The 22,119-nt window shown below is 60.3% G+C and overlaps 2 protein-coding genes across 4 annotated transcripts; one reads left to right on the top strand and one right to left on the bottom strand.

Moving 5' to 3' along the window:
- Positions 1-1,384: 1,384 nt before the first annotated feature.
- PLP1 (proteolipid protein 1) lies at positions 1,385-6,925 on the bottom strand. Of its 2 annotated transcripts, none has more exons than XM_048959659.1 (7): positions 6,799-6,925; positions 5,323-5,509; positions 4,750-4,906; positions 3,777-3,945; positions 3,445-3,518; positions 3,296-3,361; positions 1,385-2,971 (listed from the first exon to the last, which is right to left on the bottom strand). In XM_048959659.1, the coding sequence occupies exons 1-7, from the start codon at positions 6,800-6,802 to the stop codon at positions 2,900-2,902; spliced, it is 729 nt and encodes a 242-aa protein (XP_048815616.1). In that variant the 5' UTR covers positions 6,803-6,925; the 3' UTR covers positions 1,385-2,899. The 2 variants fall into 2 exon arrangements, with proteins under 2 accessions (XP_048815616.1, XP_048815615.1); XM_048959658.1 differs by having other exon boundaries at positions 4,645-4,906.
- A 6,234-nt stretch (positions 6,926-13,159) lies between these two features.
- LOC125699856 (glycine receptor subunit alpha-4) lies at positions 13,160-21,209 on the top strand. 2 transcript variants are annotated; one of them, XM_048959841.1, is made up of 10 exons: positions 13,160-13,387; positions 15,071-15,204; positions 15,509-15,576; positions 15,881-16,104; positions 16,195-16,277; positions 16,463-16,603; positions 16,686-16,900; positions 17,339-17,488; positions 18,164-18,268; positions 19,859-21,209. In XM_048959841.1, exons 1-10 carry the CDS (start codon positions 13,308-13,310, stop codon positions 20,144-20,146), a joined length of 1,488 nt encoding a protein of 495 aa, XP_048815798.1. In that variant the 5' UTR covers positions 13,160-13,307; the 3' UTR covers positions 20,147-21,209. The 2 variants fall into 2 exon arrangements, with proteins under 2 accessions (XP_048815798.1, XP_048815799.1); XM_048959842.1 differs by lacking the exon at positions 18,164-18,268 and having other exon boundaries at positions 13,162-13,387; positions 19,859-21,207.
- Positions 21,210-22,119: the final 910 nt, after the last annotated feature.

The raw sequence follows: 22,119 nt of genomic DNA on the forward strand, positions 1-22,119 counted from the left end.
GAGAGGCTGCAGGTGAGACCTTCTGGGAAGGCAGATGGGCCGCAGCACCTCCAGCTAGCTGCTCACCGGATCAGCCCGTCGCACTCGAACCGAAAAGCGGTGCGAGGCCACCAGGAGGAGCCGGAGGGCTGCGGATGGGAGCCGGCATCCTCAGAACGGGGCTCCGGGGCTCTGCTCTCGGAGGTGACCCCGAGAGGGGCTGGGGACCCCCCGGGTCGTCCCGACACGAGCATCCCTGGGTGCTGTGCTCCCTTTCCTTCTCCTGTCCTCGCACGGGGGAGGACCTGGTTCATCTTTGCTCTCTCACGGCATGGAGCTGCTGGCTCTGTGTTCGGTGGGTGCAGGATGCTGAGGGCTGGGATTTGCTTCACGCCTGCAGAGGAGGTGAGCAGCGAGGAGCAGCCTTGGAATCTGCTCCAGGGCTTCTTGCTCTGCTGCAGCCTTGGTGGGAGCAAACTGCAGCCTCGTTTCAGCTGCATGCTGAAACAAGGGGAAATTGTTTGCAGCCAGCTCTTGTTTGCAGAAGTGAGATTTGCTACTGGGCAAGGTTTGTTCCCTGGCTGTTCTCAGCCATCCCAGGGAACTCAGGGTGTCCAGGGAAGTGAGAGCAGATCCCCTGTCACCATGTACTGGGGCAGCAGCGCACAGAAGAGGCCACGCATGTCCTTCAGCCCTCAGATCCATGCCTTGGCCTCTTTCACGCACTGTCACCAACCCTCACTCCCCCCCGGGGGGGGGCACTGCTCACTTTCAATGGACAGAGATGCTGTTTTGTTCCCATCTCGCTCTTGCCTGATGGCCGATGGCACCCACACACAGGGGCCCTTTCAGCGTGGGGGGAGGAGGTTGGTGGCATCTGGGAATGTGGGGAACAAAGGGCCCCATTGATGCAACAAGCAGCCCCACTGCTGAGCTGGGGGAGCAGCTGAGCAACCCCCAGCTGAGTTATGGGGAAGCATCAGTGCTGCCCGGAGGGGGCTGGGGGCGAGAAGGGGAGGGAGGTTTGGGCTGGTTATGGATGAGTGGGGAATGAAAGACCCCACAGAGTCACCTCCCTGTGCCACCAACCCTGTGCCTTCAGCCCATGGGTTGGCAGCAAGCATCCCACCAACTGCCTTCAGAGCACAAGGTTGTGGGACTCTGGCCCAGCCAAATCTGCCCACGTGCCCAAATGGGGTCATCCTGCTTCACTCTGGGATCTGGAGGAGAAATAGGGACTGTCCAGCTGCAAACAAAGGCTGGGTCCGTGAGCCCTCCTGCTGGGTGGGGATGAGGAGGGATGGAGTCCAAGGGAGGCGGCTGGGCTGGGCAATGCTGCCCTTCCCTTGTTGGGGCATGGGGAAGAGGGGGAGCAGCACGACAAAGCAACAAGCAGACAAAGATCTCATTCTGAATGTTCTTAATTTTAATGTATTTCCTTTAATCTTTATAAAATACATCTTGTAAGATAAGTCTTCTAAAAACCTGCTCCTTTTTATTGCTTGTTAACGAGTTGAACTTCTAGATCAGAGGTGAAGGAAACACTTTCAGTCGATTAACTCTCTGTGTGCGTGTGTGTGTGTGTGTGTGTGTGTTTGGGGTCTGGGGGCAAGGGTGGGAAGGAGGACCCGGTTATTTGTTGTTAAATCGATACCAAAAACCCACCAGCAAACCCTGCCAAGAGCGATGGCGGTGATGTGAAATGGACCCCCCAGATCTTGCCTGGTTTCTCCCCATCTCCCCCTCCCCAGCCCGTGTGCGTTGGTAGCGTGGCTGAGCTCAGTGCTGAGCAGCAAGGATCCTCGGAACGCTCTGCTCAGCAGACCGACCCGTCATCCCTGCCCCCAGCCGAAAGAATCATCGTAATACAGACATTAAATTAAAAAACAAAACGACAATAAAACAAAATATCCGTGCAGGATGGAGCGATGGTCTGCCATTAAAAGTAGTTTCTCCAATAAATAAACACAAAGCGTTAGCACGAGGCGGGGAGGGGGGAGAAGAGCGGGGCACCCGTTGGTAGGGAGGGCGAACGTGGAACGAAAACGGAGGCTGCAGGCATAGCAAACGTTACAGAAGCAAATGTCACCCCGAGAGAAGAGCACCATCGTGAAGGAACGGCTGAGTTTGGAGCAGATGGGCTGTCTGTGGGTTATCCTGTGCTACAAAGGTGCTGCTCCAGCTCTGCTCTGTAGCACAGCACAGGCGGTCCCGTCACCCGGCACTGCGATGCTGGAGCCTGAAGCCAAGGGTGCCCTTTGCACACAGACACCAAACTCCTCCAGGCTTTAATAGGGGCAGCTGGGTTAGGGACACGGGCTTAATCAGCATCGGGGTCAGCGCTCTCTTCTCCGCAATGGGAAGATCCTTGCCCTAAACTCCCTTTGCCTTGTCTGCAGCAGGCGCTTTGGGGTAAATTCACCTTTCTTTACTAGGGGAAAAAAAAAATCCTTCTCATCCTCCCTCCAGGAGAGGTGCCGGCAGTCAGCTCCAGGAGAGGCTCCAGCAATGGGACCGGGACCCGGCCAACTTCCTTTTCTCTCTAGGGAGCCTCCTTCACGCTACTCCTGGAGCAACCTACACATGGATTTCTGCCTCCCAGGAGCACGAAGGCTTTTGCTCATCCCTATAGGCAACGTTGGGACACCGGAGTGAGTCCCTCCTCTTCTCTTGCTGGTTTTGGCCCTAGAGTGAACCGGTTATGGATGAGCACAGAGAGAAAAGTGCATGAAGAGGCGTCCATTGGTGGGAAGCTCTTCCTGGTCACGCTCAGCACGATGGATGCGAGGGAGGAAGAGGAGGGGAGTCAGCGGCGAAGGCAGCGTTAAGGCAGGAGACCTGGTGTCGGGTGGCTGCAGTGTTAAAGCCTCGGGGTTAGAGGAAAGGAGGGTGCGTGTCTGGCTGGGCTCCACCTCGCCGGCTAGAACTTGGTGCCCCGGCCCATCAGCTTGAGGACGGCGAAGTTGTAAGTGGCGGCGATCATGAAGGTGAGCTGCGGGCAGGAAGAGAATGAGCCAGGGGAGGAGGAGGAGGAGGACAACGGTGCTCCAGCACCCTTCATCCCAGCACCTGGCCAGCAGAAAGCCCCGTGGCCAAGGCAGGACACTGCAGTGCCAATGTGGGACTGGCCCCCGGCGGTCTCCTAAAGCCCCTCCAGATCCCCTCCAGTGGCCGCCTCCCCCACCACCTCCTTATTGTCAGAAAATGAGACAAGCTCGGGCTCTGTCACTTCTCTGCCCACCACCTCCATTGTCCTCTGCCCCCATCTCCTTGCCAGGTGGAGGAGGACGGCCGGGCAGCGGGAGCAGCGACTCACCAGTGAGACCAGCGTGGCGGCAGCCCCCACAAAGGCCGCGATGAAGAGGTGGAAAGTCATTTGGAACTGCAAGGGAAGATGGGGGTTGAGCTCCCAAAGGTTTCTGCTCAGCCCCATGGGGGCTTCAGAGAGCACTGCAAGGGGCTCACCTCGCTGGTCTTGCAGATAGAGAGCAGGTTAGAGCCACACACTTTCCCAGGAAATGCATTCCAGGGCAGGACACCTGGGGACACAGATCAGGGTGAGCCAACCACCCCATTGCTCAGCCCCACGGCGATGCTGGGTTGTGGGATGTACTTTCTATGCTGGGCTGGGGACCATCACCAGGAGGAAGGTAAAGAGGGAGGACAGGTCTATCCTGCACTGCCTGTGTCGTGCTGGTGCTTCTGGCCCAGCCATGTCCCCCCAGACTCTCTCCATCCCCTCTCCAGCCCAGACCCCTCCTGGCTGCTGTAACCCCCCATGGAAATGCAGTGCTCACCGTACATCCTGGCATCCGCGCACAGCGTGCCGATGCTGGCAGTGGTCTTGGTGGGGTTGGCGATGGACTGGCAGGTGGTCCAAGTGTTAAAGTAGATGTAGACGGGCACGGCGGAGCAGGCGAAGACCAGGAGCCAGATGATGGTCAGGACGTAGGTAATGCCCACAAACTGCAAGGGGCAGCACAAGGCGAGGGCACAAAGAGGGTTACAGCATGGCTGGGAATGGGGACAGGGGAGCGCGAGGGTCCCCAGGCGGGCTGGGCACGGGGCAGGTGAAGGGCTGGGATGCACCGCCCGCTGTGCCCAACACAGTCCCACACACCCGACGGACCACCAGCCCCAGCTGGGTGGCACTGGGGCCAACCACACATATGTGGGACCGACTGGCTGTGGCACAGTGGTGCCGCTTCCCATACCGGGTGATTTCCTCAGCCAGAGGGGTTTGACCTCTGCGGGAGAGCAGCCGCAAAACCCCTGAGCTGAGCAACCCACTCTGCTGCCCTCCCTCCACAGTGCCACCCCAACCGAACCCAAAGGGAACCGCAGCCGTTCCCCTCTGCTCCCCGAGGCCATTCCCAGAACTTGGGCACCAGTCCTTGGGCACCACTCAGGACGGCAACAGGGACAGCGCACACTGCCCTTGCAGAGATGCTCATGGCTCTCTTAAGCACAGAGCAATTTGTTTGCTGGCAAATGCCACGGCCATACTGGCAGCTTTGGGGACACGCTTGGCCTCGGGGAGGGCTGCTGGGCTGCGCTTCCCCTCGGTACGCCCCAACCCCCGGGCGGCCGCCGTTTCCTGCCCTTCAGCCAACGCCAAACCCGCTGCAGGCGCGCGATGGGGTGCCGAACCCCGGTTAAGATCACCTTGTCAGGATGTCCTAGCCACTTTCCCAAACACTGACACACCCGCTGCAAAGAGTGAGCTCGCTGGGGGCCTCGCGCTCCCCTCCCTTTCGGGCCCCCAGTTACCGTTGCGCTGAGGCCCTTGCCGCAGATGGTGGTCCGGTAGTCCCCGAAGATTTGCCGGACGGCGCCGGTGGTGTAGAAGCCTTCGGCCAGCAGCAGGGCTCCGTAGAGGAAGAAGAAGGAAGCTGTGCCATAGATGACGTACTGAAAGGTGTGGATGCTATGGGGAGAGGAGCGGTGGGGATGCTCAGGCGGTGCTGTGGCACACAGCCCCACTTACCCTCCCCGAGCCCAACACAGCCCTGGGGAGCTGGAATGGGGTGTCACCTCCTGGGGGGACAAAGCTGCTTCTCCAAGTGGAGCTGATGAAAGGGGCAGCGCCTTGCCAAGCAGGGCCTCCTCCTGCCCCCATACCTACCTGGTGCGGCTGTCCTGTGCACCCCACGGCACCTGGCGTGGGTCAGATAAGAACAGGGTGAAAAGGAAAGGAGCAGCTGCCACGGAGCCACAGCGCCCGTGTGAGGCTGCCCAGGGCTGAGCATGGCCTCCGTTGATCCCAGCGGGTGGCAGCAGGGCTGGGTGACAGCGGCACACCGTGTACAATGGAGATGCGAGGAGCCCCGCGCTGTTACTTACACATCAATGAGATACTCGTAGTCCTGGTAGTTTTTGGAGAAGTAGGTCTCAATGAGCTGCTCAGTGCCAGTGAGGGCTTCGTGCCCACAGCCACAGAACAGCGCAACTCCAAAGAAGCAGAGCCCAGTGGCAACCAGCGAGGCAAAGGGTGCCCCGATGAGGCAGCGGGCACAGCACTCCAACAGACCTGCGGGGCGGAAAGAGGGGATTTTAGGGTGATAAAGGGAAAAAGGCTGAAACAATTTGTCGTGGCGCTAAAAGAGCAGCAATGTGGCGTGGTGGGAAACCGGCAGCCGAGCGAGATGGAGATGCGGGGCGATGCAGCGTGATGCCAGTGGGAGCAAACCAACAAGCTGCTAATGGGCTCCCCGCTGCCACACAGTGCTGGGGGTTTTCTATTTGGGCTGCCATCGTGCTGTGCTTATGGAACCTGGGCTGGGGTTGGGGTGCAGAGAGCGGGCACAGCTCCCCCCCTCCCCGGCTGTTGTGCACTGAGTTCCTTAAGCGCTCAGAGTGCTGGAAGCAGTCCCAAACCCACGCTCCCCCCACAGACCCCGCAGCGCCCATCTCCTCCCTGTAAGCACAAGGCAGCCTTGGGGTCCCAGCCAGCAACGTTCCCCCCTCCCCGTGCAGAGCAAGGGCGCGTGGTGGCACAGAGGACAATGGGGGATTGTCCAAAGAGCAAACAGGGAACAAAGGCAGCGCTGTGGGGGAGCGCAGGGACCCCCCCGCCTGTTTGCCTTGGACACGACGGGGCTGGGGAGGGGTCCTTATGCCTCCCCCTCCCAGCAATGCACCCCGATCCCTACAGGTCCCACACGGATGGATGGCTGCACACTTTGCAGCATGATGCTGGCACCAACCAGACTTGAGGTTTTTAGTATTTCTTTTCTCCCAGCTGGGAACATGGGGGCAGGTGCCCACAGCTGGTGGATGGCCCCGATCCCAGGGGTAGCGGGGGAACCGGGATGCAGCAGGGCCTGGCGTGCCCTTCAGCTTTGGGAAAGAGATAGGAAAGCGCAGGAGGGGAAGAGGGGAGAGAAAAATGAGCCTTTGTGCAGCACAATCCTGGGCCTTGTTGCACAAAGCTGCGGGCAGGAGGAAGGTGGCAGCCATGAGCCCCCCATCAGAGCACCCCAGCAGGACGCCATCATTGTATGGATGGGGAAACTGAGGCGTGAAGCTGCAGGCACACAAGTGGCACAAGCTGTGACAGGTCTCAGCACCCCGCTCTCCCTGCAGCCCTGGGTTGAGCTCGTTCCCCTCCACCCTCCTGGACAGATGGAGTCCATCCCAGGAGGCGGAATCAGGACAGGAAGCCGCATGGGAAAGGAAAACGCTATCCCTGCTTCCTCTCCTGCCACCCATGGGAACTTCACCTGCATAGCCTGCCAGTGCCAGGGAAAAGTTTTGGGCTCTCTGCTCCAGGACTGTCCCCCCACAGCTGTGACAGCTGTCCCATGTCCCCATACTCACCCATGGCACCCGACTCACTCAGCTCCCCGTGCGCTTGGCTCTGTCTGCAGCCCTCGCCTCCCCTGGCTGTCCCTCGCCCTGTATTGTCCCCTCTGGGTGCCTGTCCCACTCGCCAGCAAAGAAAAGGGCTCTCTGAGTGACAGCCACCCCCCTTAAAGGGACAAGCCCCCGTCCCTCCCCGCCCTAGCCCCCCCCTCCCCAGATGCACCCCTTGGCTGCCAGCTGCTCTGTGCGTGGGCAAAATAGAACTTCAGGGGTTGGTGTGGGGAGAGGGGGAGGGGGGGGGAACGCTTTTGTAGAAGGGATAAAGGGGCTGGGGGTCACAGGACAACCACTCTGCAGTGGGCTGGGGACCCCCAGTCCTGCCTGGGGTGTGTGTGCCTGTAGGTGTGTGTTGTGGCAACGTGGGATCGATGGGATGCAGTGCTGCCCCTCTGTCACCTCCTTGTCCCCTAAGTGCCAGACCTCTGTGTTCAGCCTCGGGTGCTCCGGAGTGGGTGTTCTGATGGGAATTCTGCTCTCCCTGTTTTTATGGCAGTCCTTCTCTCACCGTCCCCATCCTTTCGGGCTCTACGTGGGACAGGAGCCAGAGCTCCAATGGGCACAGTCTGCAGGGGGAGTCCTCCATGGGGTCCTCAAGGGATGGGGGCACATCCAGGGATGGGGACGCAGAGGGGGGTCAGCTCCTTGGATGCCCACCTCCCATAGGTCCCCCCTATGGTGGGGGGGTCAGCACAGGGGTGGGGATGCCTGCAGAGGGCAACAGGGCCCTTCTCAGCGGGCAGACAAAGCCCCGCTGTGTCCCTCAATGCCCCGCTTTGTGCCAGGCTGTGCTGTGGCAGGGCCTGGCTGTCCCTGGGGCTGGGAACACTGCTGGGCTGGGGGTCCCCAGGGCATCACACAGTGCCCCCAGCGCTCTGCAGAAACCAGATCTGCAGGGCTGCTGATGCTCACTGATAAGGGACTGCATTGCCTGGATGGAGCCAGGCACCAGAGGGAAAAATGATGTTAGGCGAAAAAATGATGAGCCCTTCTTTCTCTTTCTGCAGAAATTCAAGATCTTGCATTTTATTTCAACACCCCGGGGGGAAGCATCAGCTTTATGCCGTCCAGGATAATGTGAGCAACGAAGCGGGGCTGCGATTTCTGCACCAAATGCCTTCAAAAATCTGAGTAATTGGTTACTGCTCGTTAGCATCTCTCTCCTGCGTTCCCCCACCCCTGGGGCTGCCCGTGCTGCAGGGCTGCTCCAGAGCTGCACGCACAGCAAAAAGGAAACACCTCTCATAGATGACAGCCTGATTTCATCCCTTCCTTTTGCATTTTGGCTGAAGCCTTTGGGACCCCCTCGTGCTGCAGGCACGGAGCATCTCCTCTTGGCTGCGTGTCCCCGCTGGCTCCTTTCCCATGAGGACACCTTTGTGATCAGCCCTGGGTGCTGCTGCTTGCTCGGGCTGTGGTCGCACTGCTGGTGTCCCCAGGAGGAGCAGTGACAGCTCGTGCAGTGCCTTTATCCATTATACATATCCGTTGGGAGGTGCCTATTGTCACACCAGAGAACCTTGCAGCTATTTTTAAACAGCCACTTCCCTGGGCCAGCCTGATGCTCTCATTCTGCTTTCCCCCATCCACCCATCGGTGGGGTGAACCCCCTTTCCCATAGGGGAGGGTGGGAGGCTGCGAAACGTGCTAATAGAGATAAAAACAAGGAAAAGCAAAGCAAAGCTGTTGGAGGCCTTTGGGGGATGGGGAGGAGAGCTGAAGGGCAGGCGGTGCTCCCCAGCCCCATGGAGGCTCAGTGGAGTGGTGATGCTCCTTCCCAGCAGCTTTGCCTTTCGCATCTCCTGACTTTCTCCTTTGCTGGGGAGGGCAGCGGCTGCCTCTCTCCCCTGGTGGCTCATTCCTCTGGTCTGCCCTCCGTGGGGTCATCTTTTGGAGCTGTGCTCATTTACCTTGCAGAAAACCTGGGGATGCAAAGACAAACGGTGCCTGGCAGTGCCTGCACAGAGTGAAGCCACTTGGCTCCGTGGGCCCCCTGGCTGTCCCTGCCCCACACTTCTCCCCCATGCTGGTTCTGCATTCCCCACCTACCCTCCATACCAATCCCTTTGGTTTTGGGGCAGAGAGCAGCAGTCCCACCCCCTCCCTCGCCCTCCACTCCCCTCCACGTGGCTACAGCAGCCTGATGCCATGCGGTCTCCTTGCTGGGGTGGCTCTGGGACAGGGATGCGTTTGCTGCTCCAGTTATTAATGTGCTGAGGTGGTGCCGTGGTGCAACCCCTCTGTGCCAGCAGCTGTGCAGGGACCACGGCCAAGGCCAGCACAGGGACGGGACAGGGGACAGAGAAGAGATGGCATTGCTAGGATGTGCAGTGGGAACCCCAGGACCCCATAGCAGAGCATAGGGCAGGGAAGCCCTTAGGGCAGGGAAGCCCCATCCCCTGCAGCCACCACCCCGTCCCCTCAGCCCACGCCATGACACCGTTGGCTCTGTGAGACGATGATGGCAGCCCCACCACCGTGAAGCCCCGGGATGCAGCCACTGCCTTTTGCATCTGTGCTGCAGCAGGAGGATTTGCAGTCTAATTAAACAAATCCTTCATCTCCCCGGCAGTGGCCGTGCCAGGCGAGGGGGGGGGAGGAGAGCTAAGAGGGAGGGAGGCTGATTTCTCATTCCTTCACTCACCGCCTGATGCCACAGATGTGTAACGCTTCGTTTTCCAAGCTCGGCCCTCCGGGGGGGTCTTGAGCAAATCACAAAACTCCTTCACAATTAGGGCGAGCCGGGCAGCCTGCAGTTAACGCTGCTCCCGCTGAGCTCCTTCTGCTCCGTCCTCAGAGACCACTGGGGCTGGGGGCACGGAGATGTGGAGGCGAGAAAAGCCGACGGAGCTCCGACAGCATCCAACAGCATGGGATGCTTGTCGGCATGGCAACCGTGCATGGGATGCAGGGGGATGGGAATCCCAAAGTGGGGAGGGGACCTCGGGGACCCCATCCCCATCTCCTGTGATGCCTTTGTGGGTACAACACCCTCTGTGCTGCGCAGCAACTCTTTCACAGGCTGCAGGGAAGGGGGAGGTGTGGGCTGGAGCTTCGTGGTGTCAAAATCCAGCAGATCTTCCCCAAAGCATCTGGGAATGCCGTGGGTGATGGGAGCAGCAAGGCCTCAGCAGGCAGCATCACTGCTGGGAGCAGAGATGGGAACGTTCCTGGTGAGAGCAGCCTGACCTGCTCTAAGCATCCTCCCCTCAGCATCCTCTCCAGCAGCAGGAGGGACCCAGCCCTGGTGCTGAGCAGTTCTGGGGACAAGGCAGCAAAAGGGTGACCCACAGACAAGGAGAAGAGACAGGAACATGAGGCAGGGCTGGGTCACCCTGGTGGGTCACCCCGCTGAGGGGTTTGGCACCAGCGCCAGGCTTTGCTCCCGGCCCCGAGCGTGTTGTTGGACACTTATCTAAATTAAATCTCCCCTTTCAGCGTGCCTGCTTTGCCAAGGTTACGGGGTCATCCCTCCGCCCGCAGCTCCCTCCCTGCCATTGGGGACCGAACCCCTATGGCACAACCTGGAAAATCCCATTGCGGATGCAGACCCCAGCACGGCGCGGCGCAGGATGAAGGAGCACAGCGGAGGCGGATGGAGCCGCGGCCCTGCAATCTGAGGTCTGGCAGATGAGAGGCAGAAGGAGACCCCAGCCGTGTTCCCCCCGGTGCCATGCAGCTGGGTGGTGGGACGCACAGCCCCGTGCCCTTGGCGGGTCCCTCTGCAGCAGCGCATGCAGCGCACGCCCCGCGCCGTGCCGGCACAAGGGGTATTTTTAGCTTGGAAAAGCGCCACGGAACTGGAGAGTGACATTGGTTGGAGTTCGGACCGCCGGCCCGCTTCACCTTGCAGTCTCCTCCGGGGCCACCCTGCCTGGCGCTGTGTCCTAACAGCACTGCTGAGCCCTTCCTCCCGAGCCCACCGTGCACCCCGCAGCTGAGGGGGCCTGGAGTGCATCACGTTCCCCATAAAGATGAAAGGATTTGGCTCCAGGAGCCCGCTGAAAATGTCCTTTCTGGCTGTTTCAAAGTTAAAGTTGGTTCAAGTGCGTTCAGGTTGGAAAACAAAATTCCCAAAGGCAGAGCTCGTGTTGCGTTACCGTTTTCCCCTTAGAAAATGAGTGAAAATGGCCAAATTCAGGTATTTCTGAGCAGCTCTGCAGCCCCACACTCAGCAGCCCCGGAGGAGAAGCTCTGAGGGATGCAGCCGCAGCCCGTGGGGACACACAGGGACACACGGGGATGGGGCCACGCTCAGCCACACTCAGGAGCATATCTTCTGTGACATTAATCTCACGCCCCATTAGCTGCCTCCAAATGTTTGCACAGTGAGAGCAATGCCTGCGTCCAGCCTAGGGGCATCTGTCCCTCTGCAAGACATTGCCACCCTGACAGCAGAAGGGAGAAGCCCAGTGCTGGCAGCAGGGCTTGGGCTGCACATCCCCAGGCTCCATGTGCTCCTGCAGCACCAATCCAGCCGCGATGCTGCACCAGAGGCTCAGGGAGCTGCCTGCTGCCCTCCCTCATCTCCCCTCCGTGCCACCAAACTGATCCTCCAGCAATTGTTCATCCCGAGATGGATCCATCAGCCTTTTTGCAGGGAAAGAAAAAAAGGGATAAAAAAGAATGTTTTTGAGGCCTTAGCCTCTTGGAGTTGTGCTGGCTGGGAAAGAATGACAGCATGGATCAGGCAGGATTAGATCCACTGCTGTGGCACTGTGGGGGCTGAGCAGCAGAGAGGGCTCAGGACAGGTGGGTGGGTTGGCACAGCCCTCCCCAGGGCTCTGGACCCAGGCAGGAGATCCCCAGGGGAACGGTTTGATGTGTCTTGGAGATGGAGAAGGGAATGGAGAAGAAATCATGTTGGCTGAGCAGCCCCAACCTCCGCCGCTGTTGGCAGGGCCTGGCACTGCCAGGTTGATGGGAACAGGACAGGGACGCTGGGGATGCTGAGGATGGACGTGTGCCCCCGGGGGTGGTGGCACCCAGCAGCTCTGCTTCTCGCAGGAAAACCTCCCTCAATGCCCCACTTTCCCCGTGGGCTGAGCACAGAGCTGCCCCCCTCCTCCCGCCGGTGTCAGCTCAGCTCACCGCTGCGATGGAGCTGCCGCTCAGCGCTCGCCGTGTGCCCCGGGCTCCAGATCCCAATCACAACCTCACGGCCCCATCAACGTTAATGGCAACAGTAATCGGAGGAGACTTCTGCCAGCTCCGCGCCAGCAGGGCTGCTCCTCCCGCACACCGCCCCGCAGCACCGTGCCCCCCCCCCCCGGCTGACACGGAGGACCCTCCTGGGCACCGCTCTGCTGGCTGTCACGTTTCCCTGCTCCATCAAAGCCGGCGGGGCGGGCAGGAGAAGGCAGCGCGGGGTCCAGCAGAGCGCTGCTGAAATGCACGGTCCCTCTGTGGGGTGAGGGGGACACGGGGGGGGGGGGGGGGGGGGGGGGGGGGGGCACGCAGCCCCCTTCTTGCCATACAGCACCGTGTGGGGGACCCTGCAGCCATGGCTGCTCCCAGCCATGACTAAAATGCGGTTAGTACAAATAAACGACACGAGCCAGGTGCGGTAAGGTGAACGAAAACCCGAGCGATGAATCCACCAGGAATCACTTATTCTGCACTTCTCTCTTTATTAATGCTGTCTCCTTCCTCACACATTCATCACAGAAGGCCCCCACAGGCAGTGCGTGCTGCTCAGCCACCCCAGGTGTTGATGTCAGCCCACAGCTGCACTCCCATCCTCGTGGCTCCTGGCTGCCCCCATTTGTTTTTCCCCTAATGGGGGGCAGAAGGCTGTGCTAAGGAGCTCACCTGCCCCTAATGAGGGCAATTTCAGGAGTTTGCATATGATGTGCAGCTGAGAAAAGCAAGCTCGCAGCCATGCTGTGCCCTTCCCCGGGGTCCCTGCACCTGCAGAACTGCCCCAGACCCCACAGCCAAGAAGGAAGGATCCCGCGCTCCGTGCTGCTGCAGGTGGACCCTCCAGCGCACCCCCACCCTCCGCACATCCCCTTTCCATCTCATCCATCAGCCCTGGTCGTGAAACTGAACGCATCCGGTCCGGTCTGCGTGTCCCCCCCCCGCTCCGTGCACCTCCCTTTCCCTGTGCAACCCCATAAACCCCCGAGCCCCGCACCCCGCCACGCAGAGTCCCAGCGGAGGAGGGAAGCGCCCCGACGGCCGCCCGGCGCCGCGCACGGCGGAGCCCCCCAGGTCGGTGGGTGCCGGGGGCGGGCGTCTCCCCGCACCGTGCCCGCCTCCTCCCCGCCGCACCGGCCTGAAGCTCCGCCCGGCTCCCAGTGCCCGCAGCCTGTCGGCGGGCTCCCGCTCGCCCGGACTATGAGGAGAGGGGCCGGCCGGGGGGCGGCGGCGGTCCCGGTGCGGCGGGAGCGGGTGCGGGGGAACCGCCGCCACCGGCCGGGTCATGCCCGTGCGCCCGGGGCGGCGGGGCTGCTGGCTGCGGAGGGATGGGCGCGCTCCGGACCGGCGCCCGAGCCTTCCTCCTCCTCCTCCTCGGCTGCCTCCCGCCCCGGCGTGGCCCGCTCAGGTGAGCGCAAAGCGCGGTGCTCTCCCTCCTCCGGGACCCCCTTCAACCCCTCCCCCCTCGCTCTGGGAGCCGGGTTTCCCCGCCGGGACTTGGATTCTCCCAAACGGGACCAAAACGTCCTCTGCCAGTCCTGCGACCGGACCCCCACCCGCGATCCAGACGTCCCCGAGCAACCCGGACCCTTCTTGTGGACCCCCCCCCCCCCCCATATTCATCCTTACCCCCATCCCCGGCAGCGGGACCTTCTCCGGGACCCCGCACCCCAGGTACTTTGCCTGCACGGTGCCGCCCGCCCCCTGCAGCCCCCAACCCGGGGCACAGCCCTCACTGAGGAGGCTTAGGGACCACCAGGCGATGGCCCACGCAGCTCTTTCTCCATCACAGCAACGCCCCTAAGGTGCCCAGACCTTCTTCCAGATCAGGGATTATTATTATTGTTATTATTATTATTATTATTTTTGGTGGGGGGGAGGGGTGCTCAGGACAGTCCCAGGTCCCATGGAACATTTTAGGTGGAGGACCTGAAGCCCCCGAGTCCCTTTGTCCCTCTCTACCATCCCCAGATGCCACAGGGACAAGGTAGGATGCAGGGGACAGGTGGGGGGGCTGCAGTGCCCCTGGGGCTCCCTGTCCTGATGTATCTGAGGCAGCGTGGGAGGGATGCAGCCTTTGTGGTGAGGAGGGGGAAAATTGCATCCAAATGTCATCATTTCACCAGCGGAAATCGCTTCCACTGGGATGGTGCTCTCAGGCAGATAGGAGTGTTTTCCAGCCCTACTGTTCCCTGAATGCATGGGGTGCTGTGCTGAGCACCAGGGCCCTCGGGGGAGGCTGTGCCCCATGAGCTGTGCCCAGGGACATGCAGCTCAGCTTGCAGCAGAGCCTTTGCCCCCAGCTCTGCTACTCAGAGAAGCTGAGATTCTTCCAGGGAGGACTCCCACTCCTCTGAGCAGAGGTAGGAGCACAGTGTTCAGCCTGCCCACAGCTCCAGGAGAGCCCCAGCTCCATCCCCAGCACCCTCCCTTGCTTGTGGCAATGGGGTCTGCAGCTTCAAACGAGAGCAGGACGCACCAGCAGCATGCTCAAAGCTCCCTTTGTGTCCAGAGATCTCCAGCTCGTTCCTCTCCATCACAGCCGCATGCCTGGCAATGTGGTGAGCGAATGTCTCTCGCATTGTTCCTTGAAATGATCATTATAAACTGACAGAAGGAGAGGAACTGGCAGGCGGAGATGCGTTCACGAAAATATTCCCTCCAAGGTCAGTTTAAATAAGTCTCCATCATCACCAGGAGTGCTGCGTGGGAGAGCTCATGTCAGCTCCTCGCCGTGGCTGTGCTGATCCTCTCTGGCCGTGTCACTCCGCGGTGCCACCATCCCCTTTGTGCTCCTGGTCACCTCCTCACTGCCCAGGGGCAGCCAGCGCTCGGGAGGTGCTGTATCCACAAAGCCCCCACAGGTCCAGGCAGGGGCTGGTGATTTACCCAAAGGGACAGCCCAGTGTCCACAGCTTGGGGCCATCACCACTGTGTTCTGTCCTCGCTGTGGGACACCTGACCCCAAGCACTTCCCAGCCTTGGGTATGAGGTGTGCTGGGGCTGGTGCACATCCTCCCCTGGGCTGCAGGGCTGTGCCTGGAGCTTTATGGTGCTGGCAGCCAGCTGAGCCCCCCCCCTCTGTCTGCAGGCTGGTCTCAGGGAGGGAGGAGATCAAATCCCACTCCCGCAGTGCATCCCAGCCCATGTCACCCTCTGATTTCCTGGACAAGCTCATGGGACGAACGTCAGGGTACGATGCCCGGATCCGACCCAACTTCAAAGGTAAGGGGAGGGTGTGAAGCTACTGGGGCTGGCAGTGCCCCACACACAGGGCTGCCCAAACCCAGGGGACGGATGTAGGGAAAGGACCCTGACCCACATTCCTCTCTCCTCAGTTGTACCCGTGCTGTCTGTGCCTGCTTTCCCACGGCAGTTTGGGGGGGGGCGGGGGGTTCCCCTACATGCACCATGGGGTGACCATAGTGGGCACAGGGCTGCTCAGCACACACAGGGTGCAGGGTCTGTGCCCACACCAACATGGTGCTGGTCAGCAGTGAGAGCTGCACACTGCCTGCTTGTTTTCCAGGTCCACCCGTCAACGTGACGTGCAACATCTTCATCAACAGCTTCGGCTCCGTCACCGAGACGACCATGGTGAGGGTTTGGCAGTAGGCTCCTCTGCAGGGGATGCTGCCTGGGGTGTGTGTGTGTGTGTGTGTGTGTGTGTGTGTGTGTCAGTGTCAGTGCCAGTGCCGTGTTGGTGCTCAGGGCTCCCACAGATCCCCCTGGAGCCGGAGCGCTGTGACAGGCTGCTGCCCCCAACATCCTCAAATGCACGAGGATCTGCACTGGGGAAGCCCTATAAAGCCTATTTGTGCTGCTGCAAAGCCTTCAGACCATCAACCTCCTCCTCCCCCCGGCCCTGTGGGGCTCCCACTGACGAGTGCCCTCTGCCCAGGATTACCGTGTGAACGTCTTCCTGCGGCAGCAGTGGAACGACCCCCGGCTGGCTTACCGCGAGTACCCCGATGACTCGCTCGACCTCGACCCCTCCATGCTCGACTCCATCTGGAAGCCAGATTTGTTCTTTGCCAATGAGAAAGGGGCCAACTTCCACGAGGTCACCACCGACAACAAACTGCTGCGCATCTTCAAGAACGGCAACGTGCTCTACAGCATCAGGTGCTGAGCCTTTCTCCTTTGGCGCAGGGCTTGTCTCTTGGTCCCGTTGGGCATCTTTCAGCCAGTCTCTCTTTTGTCTGCCTCCTGCAGGCTGACGCTGATCCTTTCCTGCCCCATGGATCTCAAGAACTTCCCCATGGACATCCAGACGTGCACGATGCAGCTGGAGAGTTGTGAGTGCCTGGGGACGTTCGAGCCTTGCTTCATCCCGTGGCATCCCATCACATGCCGTCCCATCCCAAAAGCTAGCATCTCTGTGTTTCTGGGGGAGCTGAGCAGGAAAGGGGAGGTCATTTGGGGTGGGGATGAATGGGCTCATATCCCCACTGACCCGTGGCTCCATCTGTCACCTTTCCAGTTGGCTACACCATGAACGACCTCATCTTTGAGTGGCTGGAGGAGCAGGAGGCTGTGCAGGTGGCAGAGGGCCTGACGCTGCCGCAGTTCATCCTCAGGGACGAGAAGGACCTGGGTTACTGCACCAAGTACTACAACACAGGTGAGACCCCCAGAAACCCCTGACTGCCCCCCGGCGTGGCACAGACCCCCCTCACCCACAAAAGGCTGGATTTTTCTTGCAGGCAAGTTCACCTGCATTGAGGTGAAGTTCCACTTGGAGAGGCAGATGGGCTATTACCTGATCCAGATGTACATCCCCAGCCTGCTCATCGTCATCCTCTCCTGGGTGTCCTTCTGGATCAACATGGATGCAGCACCAGCGCGGGTGGGCTTGGGCATCACCACTGTGCTCACCATGACTACTCAGAGCGCCGGCTCCCGTGCCTCTCTGCCCAAGGTCAGTGCTGTGGGCACAATGCTGGCCCTGGGGGGCTAGAAAAGACCTCTAGGATCCCCAAGCCCCCCCCACCGTGCCCACTGACCATGTCCCTCAGTGCTGCATCTCCACAGTTTTGAATGCCTCCAGGGATGGTGACCCCACCACCTCCCCGGGCAGCCTAGATCACCGTTCTTTCAGAGTCCACACATTTCCTGACATCCAGTATTTCCCAATATCCACGGACCAACAACAGAGATGGCACAATTACAGGGTCTTATCCTGTTTTTTTTTGTTTCCAGTGGAACCACAACTCGAAGCCATCTGGCACCAGGGATTCTCCTCGGGAGAACTTGGCTTCCTGGAGCTTTGAACTGCGCAGCTCTGGGGCGAACCTCTGAGAGCTGTGACTGTGGGGAGGGGCGCAGCCCCACAGCTCTGATCCCTCTCCCCTCGCAGGTCTCCTACGTGAAGGCCATTGACATCTGGATGGCCGTCTGTCTGCTCTTTGTCTTTGCTGCTCTGCTGGAATACGCCGCTGTCAACTTCGTCTCTCGGCAGCACAAGGAGTTCATGCGCCTGCGGCGGCGGCAGCGCAGGCAGAGGATGGTGAGTGCCTGCGGCTGCTGCTGTCACCACGTGTCCCTAAGATGATAGGGGGAGCCCCGGGGCTGCAGGGCTGTCTCCTATGGCACCTTGGGGAGCTGTGGGCATTGCAGTTCTTCTGCCTGCTGGGCAGCACAGGGAGCCCAGAGCATCTCCCTGCCCTGTGGGATGCCCAGAGCTGAGCCACGCGGTCACAGAATCATAGAATAGCCTGAATTGGATGGGACCCATAAGGATCACTGAGTCCAACTCCTGTCCCCTGGAGCAGGCTGACATTGCCCGTCCCAATGTGGGGGGACAGCCTGGCACTGGCTGCAGGGAGGCACTGTGCTCTGGACAGGGAGTAGGTGTGGTGCACGGCCCCAGATGGGTGCCATTCTCCTCCCGCCCTGGGAGACGCTCCGCTCTAAAAAGGCAGGAGAAGAAACAAGGGTTTCTTTTCCTTTCCCATGTGATGCTCAGGGAAAGCAGCTGGTGCCTGCCCTGCCATATGGTGACACTGTTAGATGCAGACCTCCATGTGAAAGCCCTGTGGATGTGTCCCCCAGGCTCCCAGTGCCCCCTGGCTCAGAGGCTGTGCTGCCGGAGGGGCTGCTCTCCCCCCACGGCTGCTCTCTGCCCACAGCAGGGGCAGAGCCGTCGGTCACGCGCTGTCCTGTTTCTGTTTGGTGCCAAAAGGGCCTGAGCAGCGGGACGGCCAGCCTGGAGTCCCTGGGGCAGTCGAGCAGCCTGCACAGCGGCGAGCACACCTACGCGACGCTCTCGCAGCTCTCCAGCTCCAGGGTAAAGCACACCCCTCCGGCAGTGCACCCCTGCACCCCCCTTTTCCCCAAAAGGAGCACCCAGGAGCCCTTCCCACAAGTGAGGGTGCAGGAAGGAGCAGGGCAGGGATGTGCACGGGGCACGTGGCCGTGGGGACCAGAGGTATAATTCACCGGCTCCTTGGAGACACCCTGCTCTGTGCCTTGGTTTCCCCTGCTGTAGAATGGGGCCAAAGGCCGCCCCCTTTGCAGTGGAGTGAACCGTGCTGGGGTGATGAGCTCCTCAGCTCCCTGACAGCACCTGGAGCAGGGTGGGGGCTCTGCCTACCCAGATCAGCCAGCGCAGTGATCTCCTCTCCCTGCAGTGGCTCAGCATGCATGGGCACTTGGCAGCTGGAGACGTGAGGAGGAGACACGACAGGGAGTGGTGGCACAGGGCAGGCTGCCCAGTTTGGGCGGAGATGCTGGGGGATGAGGACATCCCAACTGTGCATTTCTGGGGCTGCTGCAGCTCTCTCTGAGCCCCCATCCTGCTGTGCCCTCAGTGAGCACTCTGCAGCAGGGCAGAGCAGCTCAGCGGCACACGAGAGCGCATTTCAGCAATTTCAGCCTCTGCTGCTTCTCCCCGCTGGGAAATCTTGCTTAGCCGGCAGAGTGCTGAGTTAAATAAAGATCCCCAGCTCTCTGCATGAGAGCCCCCGGCTGCTGGGTGCCCATGCAGGGCAGGATGCAGCTCTTTGCCCGTGCACCTCAGTGGGCAGCGCTGCTTGGAGAAGGCATGGAGACCCGAAACCCACACTGCTTGTGGGCATGGAATGAAGGGGATGTCCTCAGCTCCAAGTGGGGACACCATGGACACACACAGAGTGTAAATGAGCTGGGCCAATGTGACTCCCTAATGAAACAGCTCACTAATGAAGCACAGCTGTTGGTGGGGAGGAGCACAGGCACTGCCGGCTTGTGGGGAGGCAGCGAGGAGGGTGAGGACAGGGCTTCCGTTGCTTGCATCCATCCTTTGTCACCCAGCAAGCAGCCCTGGCATTTGAGAGGACTGGGGGTCCCTGATGGCAGCGAGGCTCCTGCATCCCTGCACGGTTCTGCCCCAGCAAACTGTCTGTTTGCCAGCACACCTCCACCCTTCAGCAAGCAGCTGCTGCAGCAGTGCCTGCACCCCCAGCACCCCAATGCTCGCAGCGCCCTTCTGTGCCCCATATGTACCCCTATGTGCTCTGCACTCTTGTGTGCCATACACCTCTGTATGCCGCGCACCCCCATCCGATCTGCATCCTCCCATGCACCCCTCACCTCCATGGGCCCACTTGCCCCACACCAGGCACCCAAGTGGATGCTGAGGATTCTGGGGCTGCCCACAGATTCACTGGGGGCAGTTTAGAGCACGATGTGTTGGCAGGCAGGTGCTCACTGGACACCCTCGTACCTCAGACTGTGCTCCTCCGGGCTTCTGCCTGCACGCCTCAGATGTGCAGGAAAAGCACCAAACCTTGCACTGGCACCCACCCAAGCAGACAGCCACGGCTGGCACGCACACAGCGCATGCAGCACAGCCCTGTGCCCTGCAGGGTGCCTGGCTGACAGCACTTTCCCTCTCTAGGAGGAAGAGCTCATCCGTGAGAGCCGCTTCTACTTCCGAGGCTACGGGCTGGGCCACTGCCTGCAGGCAAAGGATGGGGCTGGGGAGGGTCCTGGAATCTACAGCCCCCCCCCAGCCAGTGCACTGCTGCGGGAAGGGGAGACCCTGCGCAGGCGTTACGTCGACCGTGCCAAGCGCATCGACACCATCTCCCGAGCCGTCTTCCCCTTCACCTTCCTGGTCTTCAATATCTTCTATTGGGTTGTCTACAAAGTGCTGCGCTCAGAGGACATCCACCCGGTGCCCTGAGGCCCCCAAAAGGCCCAAGGACCTCTTGGCTGGATGCTGCCATGTGCCTGGAGGCTGTGAGCGGGTGTCAGACTGCTGTGTCACCGAGCCACAGACAGCAGTGAGCTGGGCAAGGGGCTGTGCTCCTCTCCCCCTGCACAGCCCACAGCTCTGTGGTGGGAGATGGTGGGCAGCCCCAGCCTTGCTGACCCCATCCCCTGACTTCTCCCTCGGCCCCAGGCTGTCCCTGGGTGGGCTCACGCCATCTGCTCTTCCACCAGAGAGGAGAGCATCCGAACCCTCGATTTAAAAACTCAGCAAGGCTTCCAGACCTCCAGACCTGGATATCCTCCATGCTTAGCAGGAAATAAAAGCAGTAGGTGATGCTGACGTAGGTCCTACAGAGAGAAACGTGTTGATGCTCTCCTTTCCCCCACTCACAGCAAGCCCCAGGTGGGGCACATATCTTTGACGGGGTACTTTGCTGCAGCCCCACAAGTTCTGTGGGCAGGATGGAGATGGGATTTGCCCCTTTTCTCAGCAGCCTTGGGAACACCATGGCACAGCAAAGTGCCAGGCACCATGGCAAGGGACACAGACAAAGGGCAGCGCAGTCCGGGCAGATATCCCACCCTCAGCCCCAGCTTCCCTCCCTGCTCCTCAAGCAGGAATTGCCCTCTCCTTCTCTTCAGTAACCAGGAGCCCCCAGCACCCACTTTCTCAGCTCCTGCTGAGCCACACGCACTCATTTCACAGATGAGGCAAGCATCCCCATGATCCCCAAGAGAAAAAGCATCCAGAGGAGACACCAGGGCTCCACCAGGATGGGTGAAGATGGTTCCATCCCATTGCCACTGCCACTGTACTGTCCCAGGAACAGCCTTGAGAGATTAGTTTTTTTGGGGAAGCCCATTTGGACACACAGGTCTCCACTGCCCACCCACAGACCCAAACAGAGAGGTGCTGGCACCTGCAAGCACACGGTGGCCGACCAAACCTCCAGCAAAGGTGGGATTTTAAAAAGCATTGATCTTCCTACACAAATAAAGTCTGTCTGGGATTTTCAGCGGCGTGTTGGGGGTTTCTCTCTGCCCAGAACCCCGTGTCTTGGAGCAGCTCCCAGCTGCAGGAAGGATGTGGGTGCACCAGCCTTGCGGTAATGGGAGCCCCGAGATTATGCCCAGACCTCGTTGTCTCCATTTATCTGACAGGGTTTTGCCTTGGGGACAGGACCCAAGGAAGGACAGACGTGGAGCTGGGTGGGGCTCCAGCCCCATGGTGGAGCTTGGACACCTACACACACTGAATGTCCCATCCTTCCCTTGGCTTGCTGGGCAGGCGCCAGCCTCAGAGAGCTGCCAGCTGTCCTGGGTGCTTACGCCAACCCTGCGGTGCCACCCTGGGCCAGCGCTCCCATCCCCAGCTGGCGTGGAGGCAGGCAGAGCTCACAGCTGACGGCCAGTCTCGTAAGCAAACATCAATCTCCCTCTGTGCTCCCAGCCAAGTTTCACAGATCGGCTCTGTTGGGTGCCCTGTACCTCGCAGCCCCATCACACTGTCGAGCCCCAGCGAGGTTTTTGTGAGAGAGAGGGGAGAAAGCAAAGCGGAGACCTGCAGCTCAGTGCTTGGTTTGTTCTTTTGATGGGAGAAACAAAACCCTGCGGCGCTCCTGTGTTCCTGCCCTCGCTGCTCTCCTTTACTCAGCAGCAGGTCTGGGTACCTGGGGGCTTCAAAGGGGAGAACAGTGGGGGGGCAGCCCCAAAGCACCTTGATTGTAGGAACAGGCACTTCCCAAAAAGAAAGGAAAAAGGAAGAATTTTAGAAAGTGAACTGTGAAAAACCAACATAAGACAACCTGCAGTAATGGCATGCTCTGGCTGCAGCCAAGCAGAGGGAGTCCTCACTCAGGCACCGTGGTGGGAGACTCTTAGGGGAGCACTGCTGCCCCACAGCCCTACAAGCACATCTGGGCACCTTTTGGGGGCCAGCAGCAG

Source organism: Lagopus muta, chromosome 13, assembly GCF_023343835.1.
Source record: "Lagopus muta isolate bLagMut1 chromosome 13, bLagMut1 primary, whole genome shotgun sequence".
NCBI classification, from domain to species: domain Eukaryota; kingdom Metazoa; phylum Chordata; class Aves; order Galliformes; family Phasianidae; genus Lagopus; species Lagopus muta.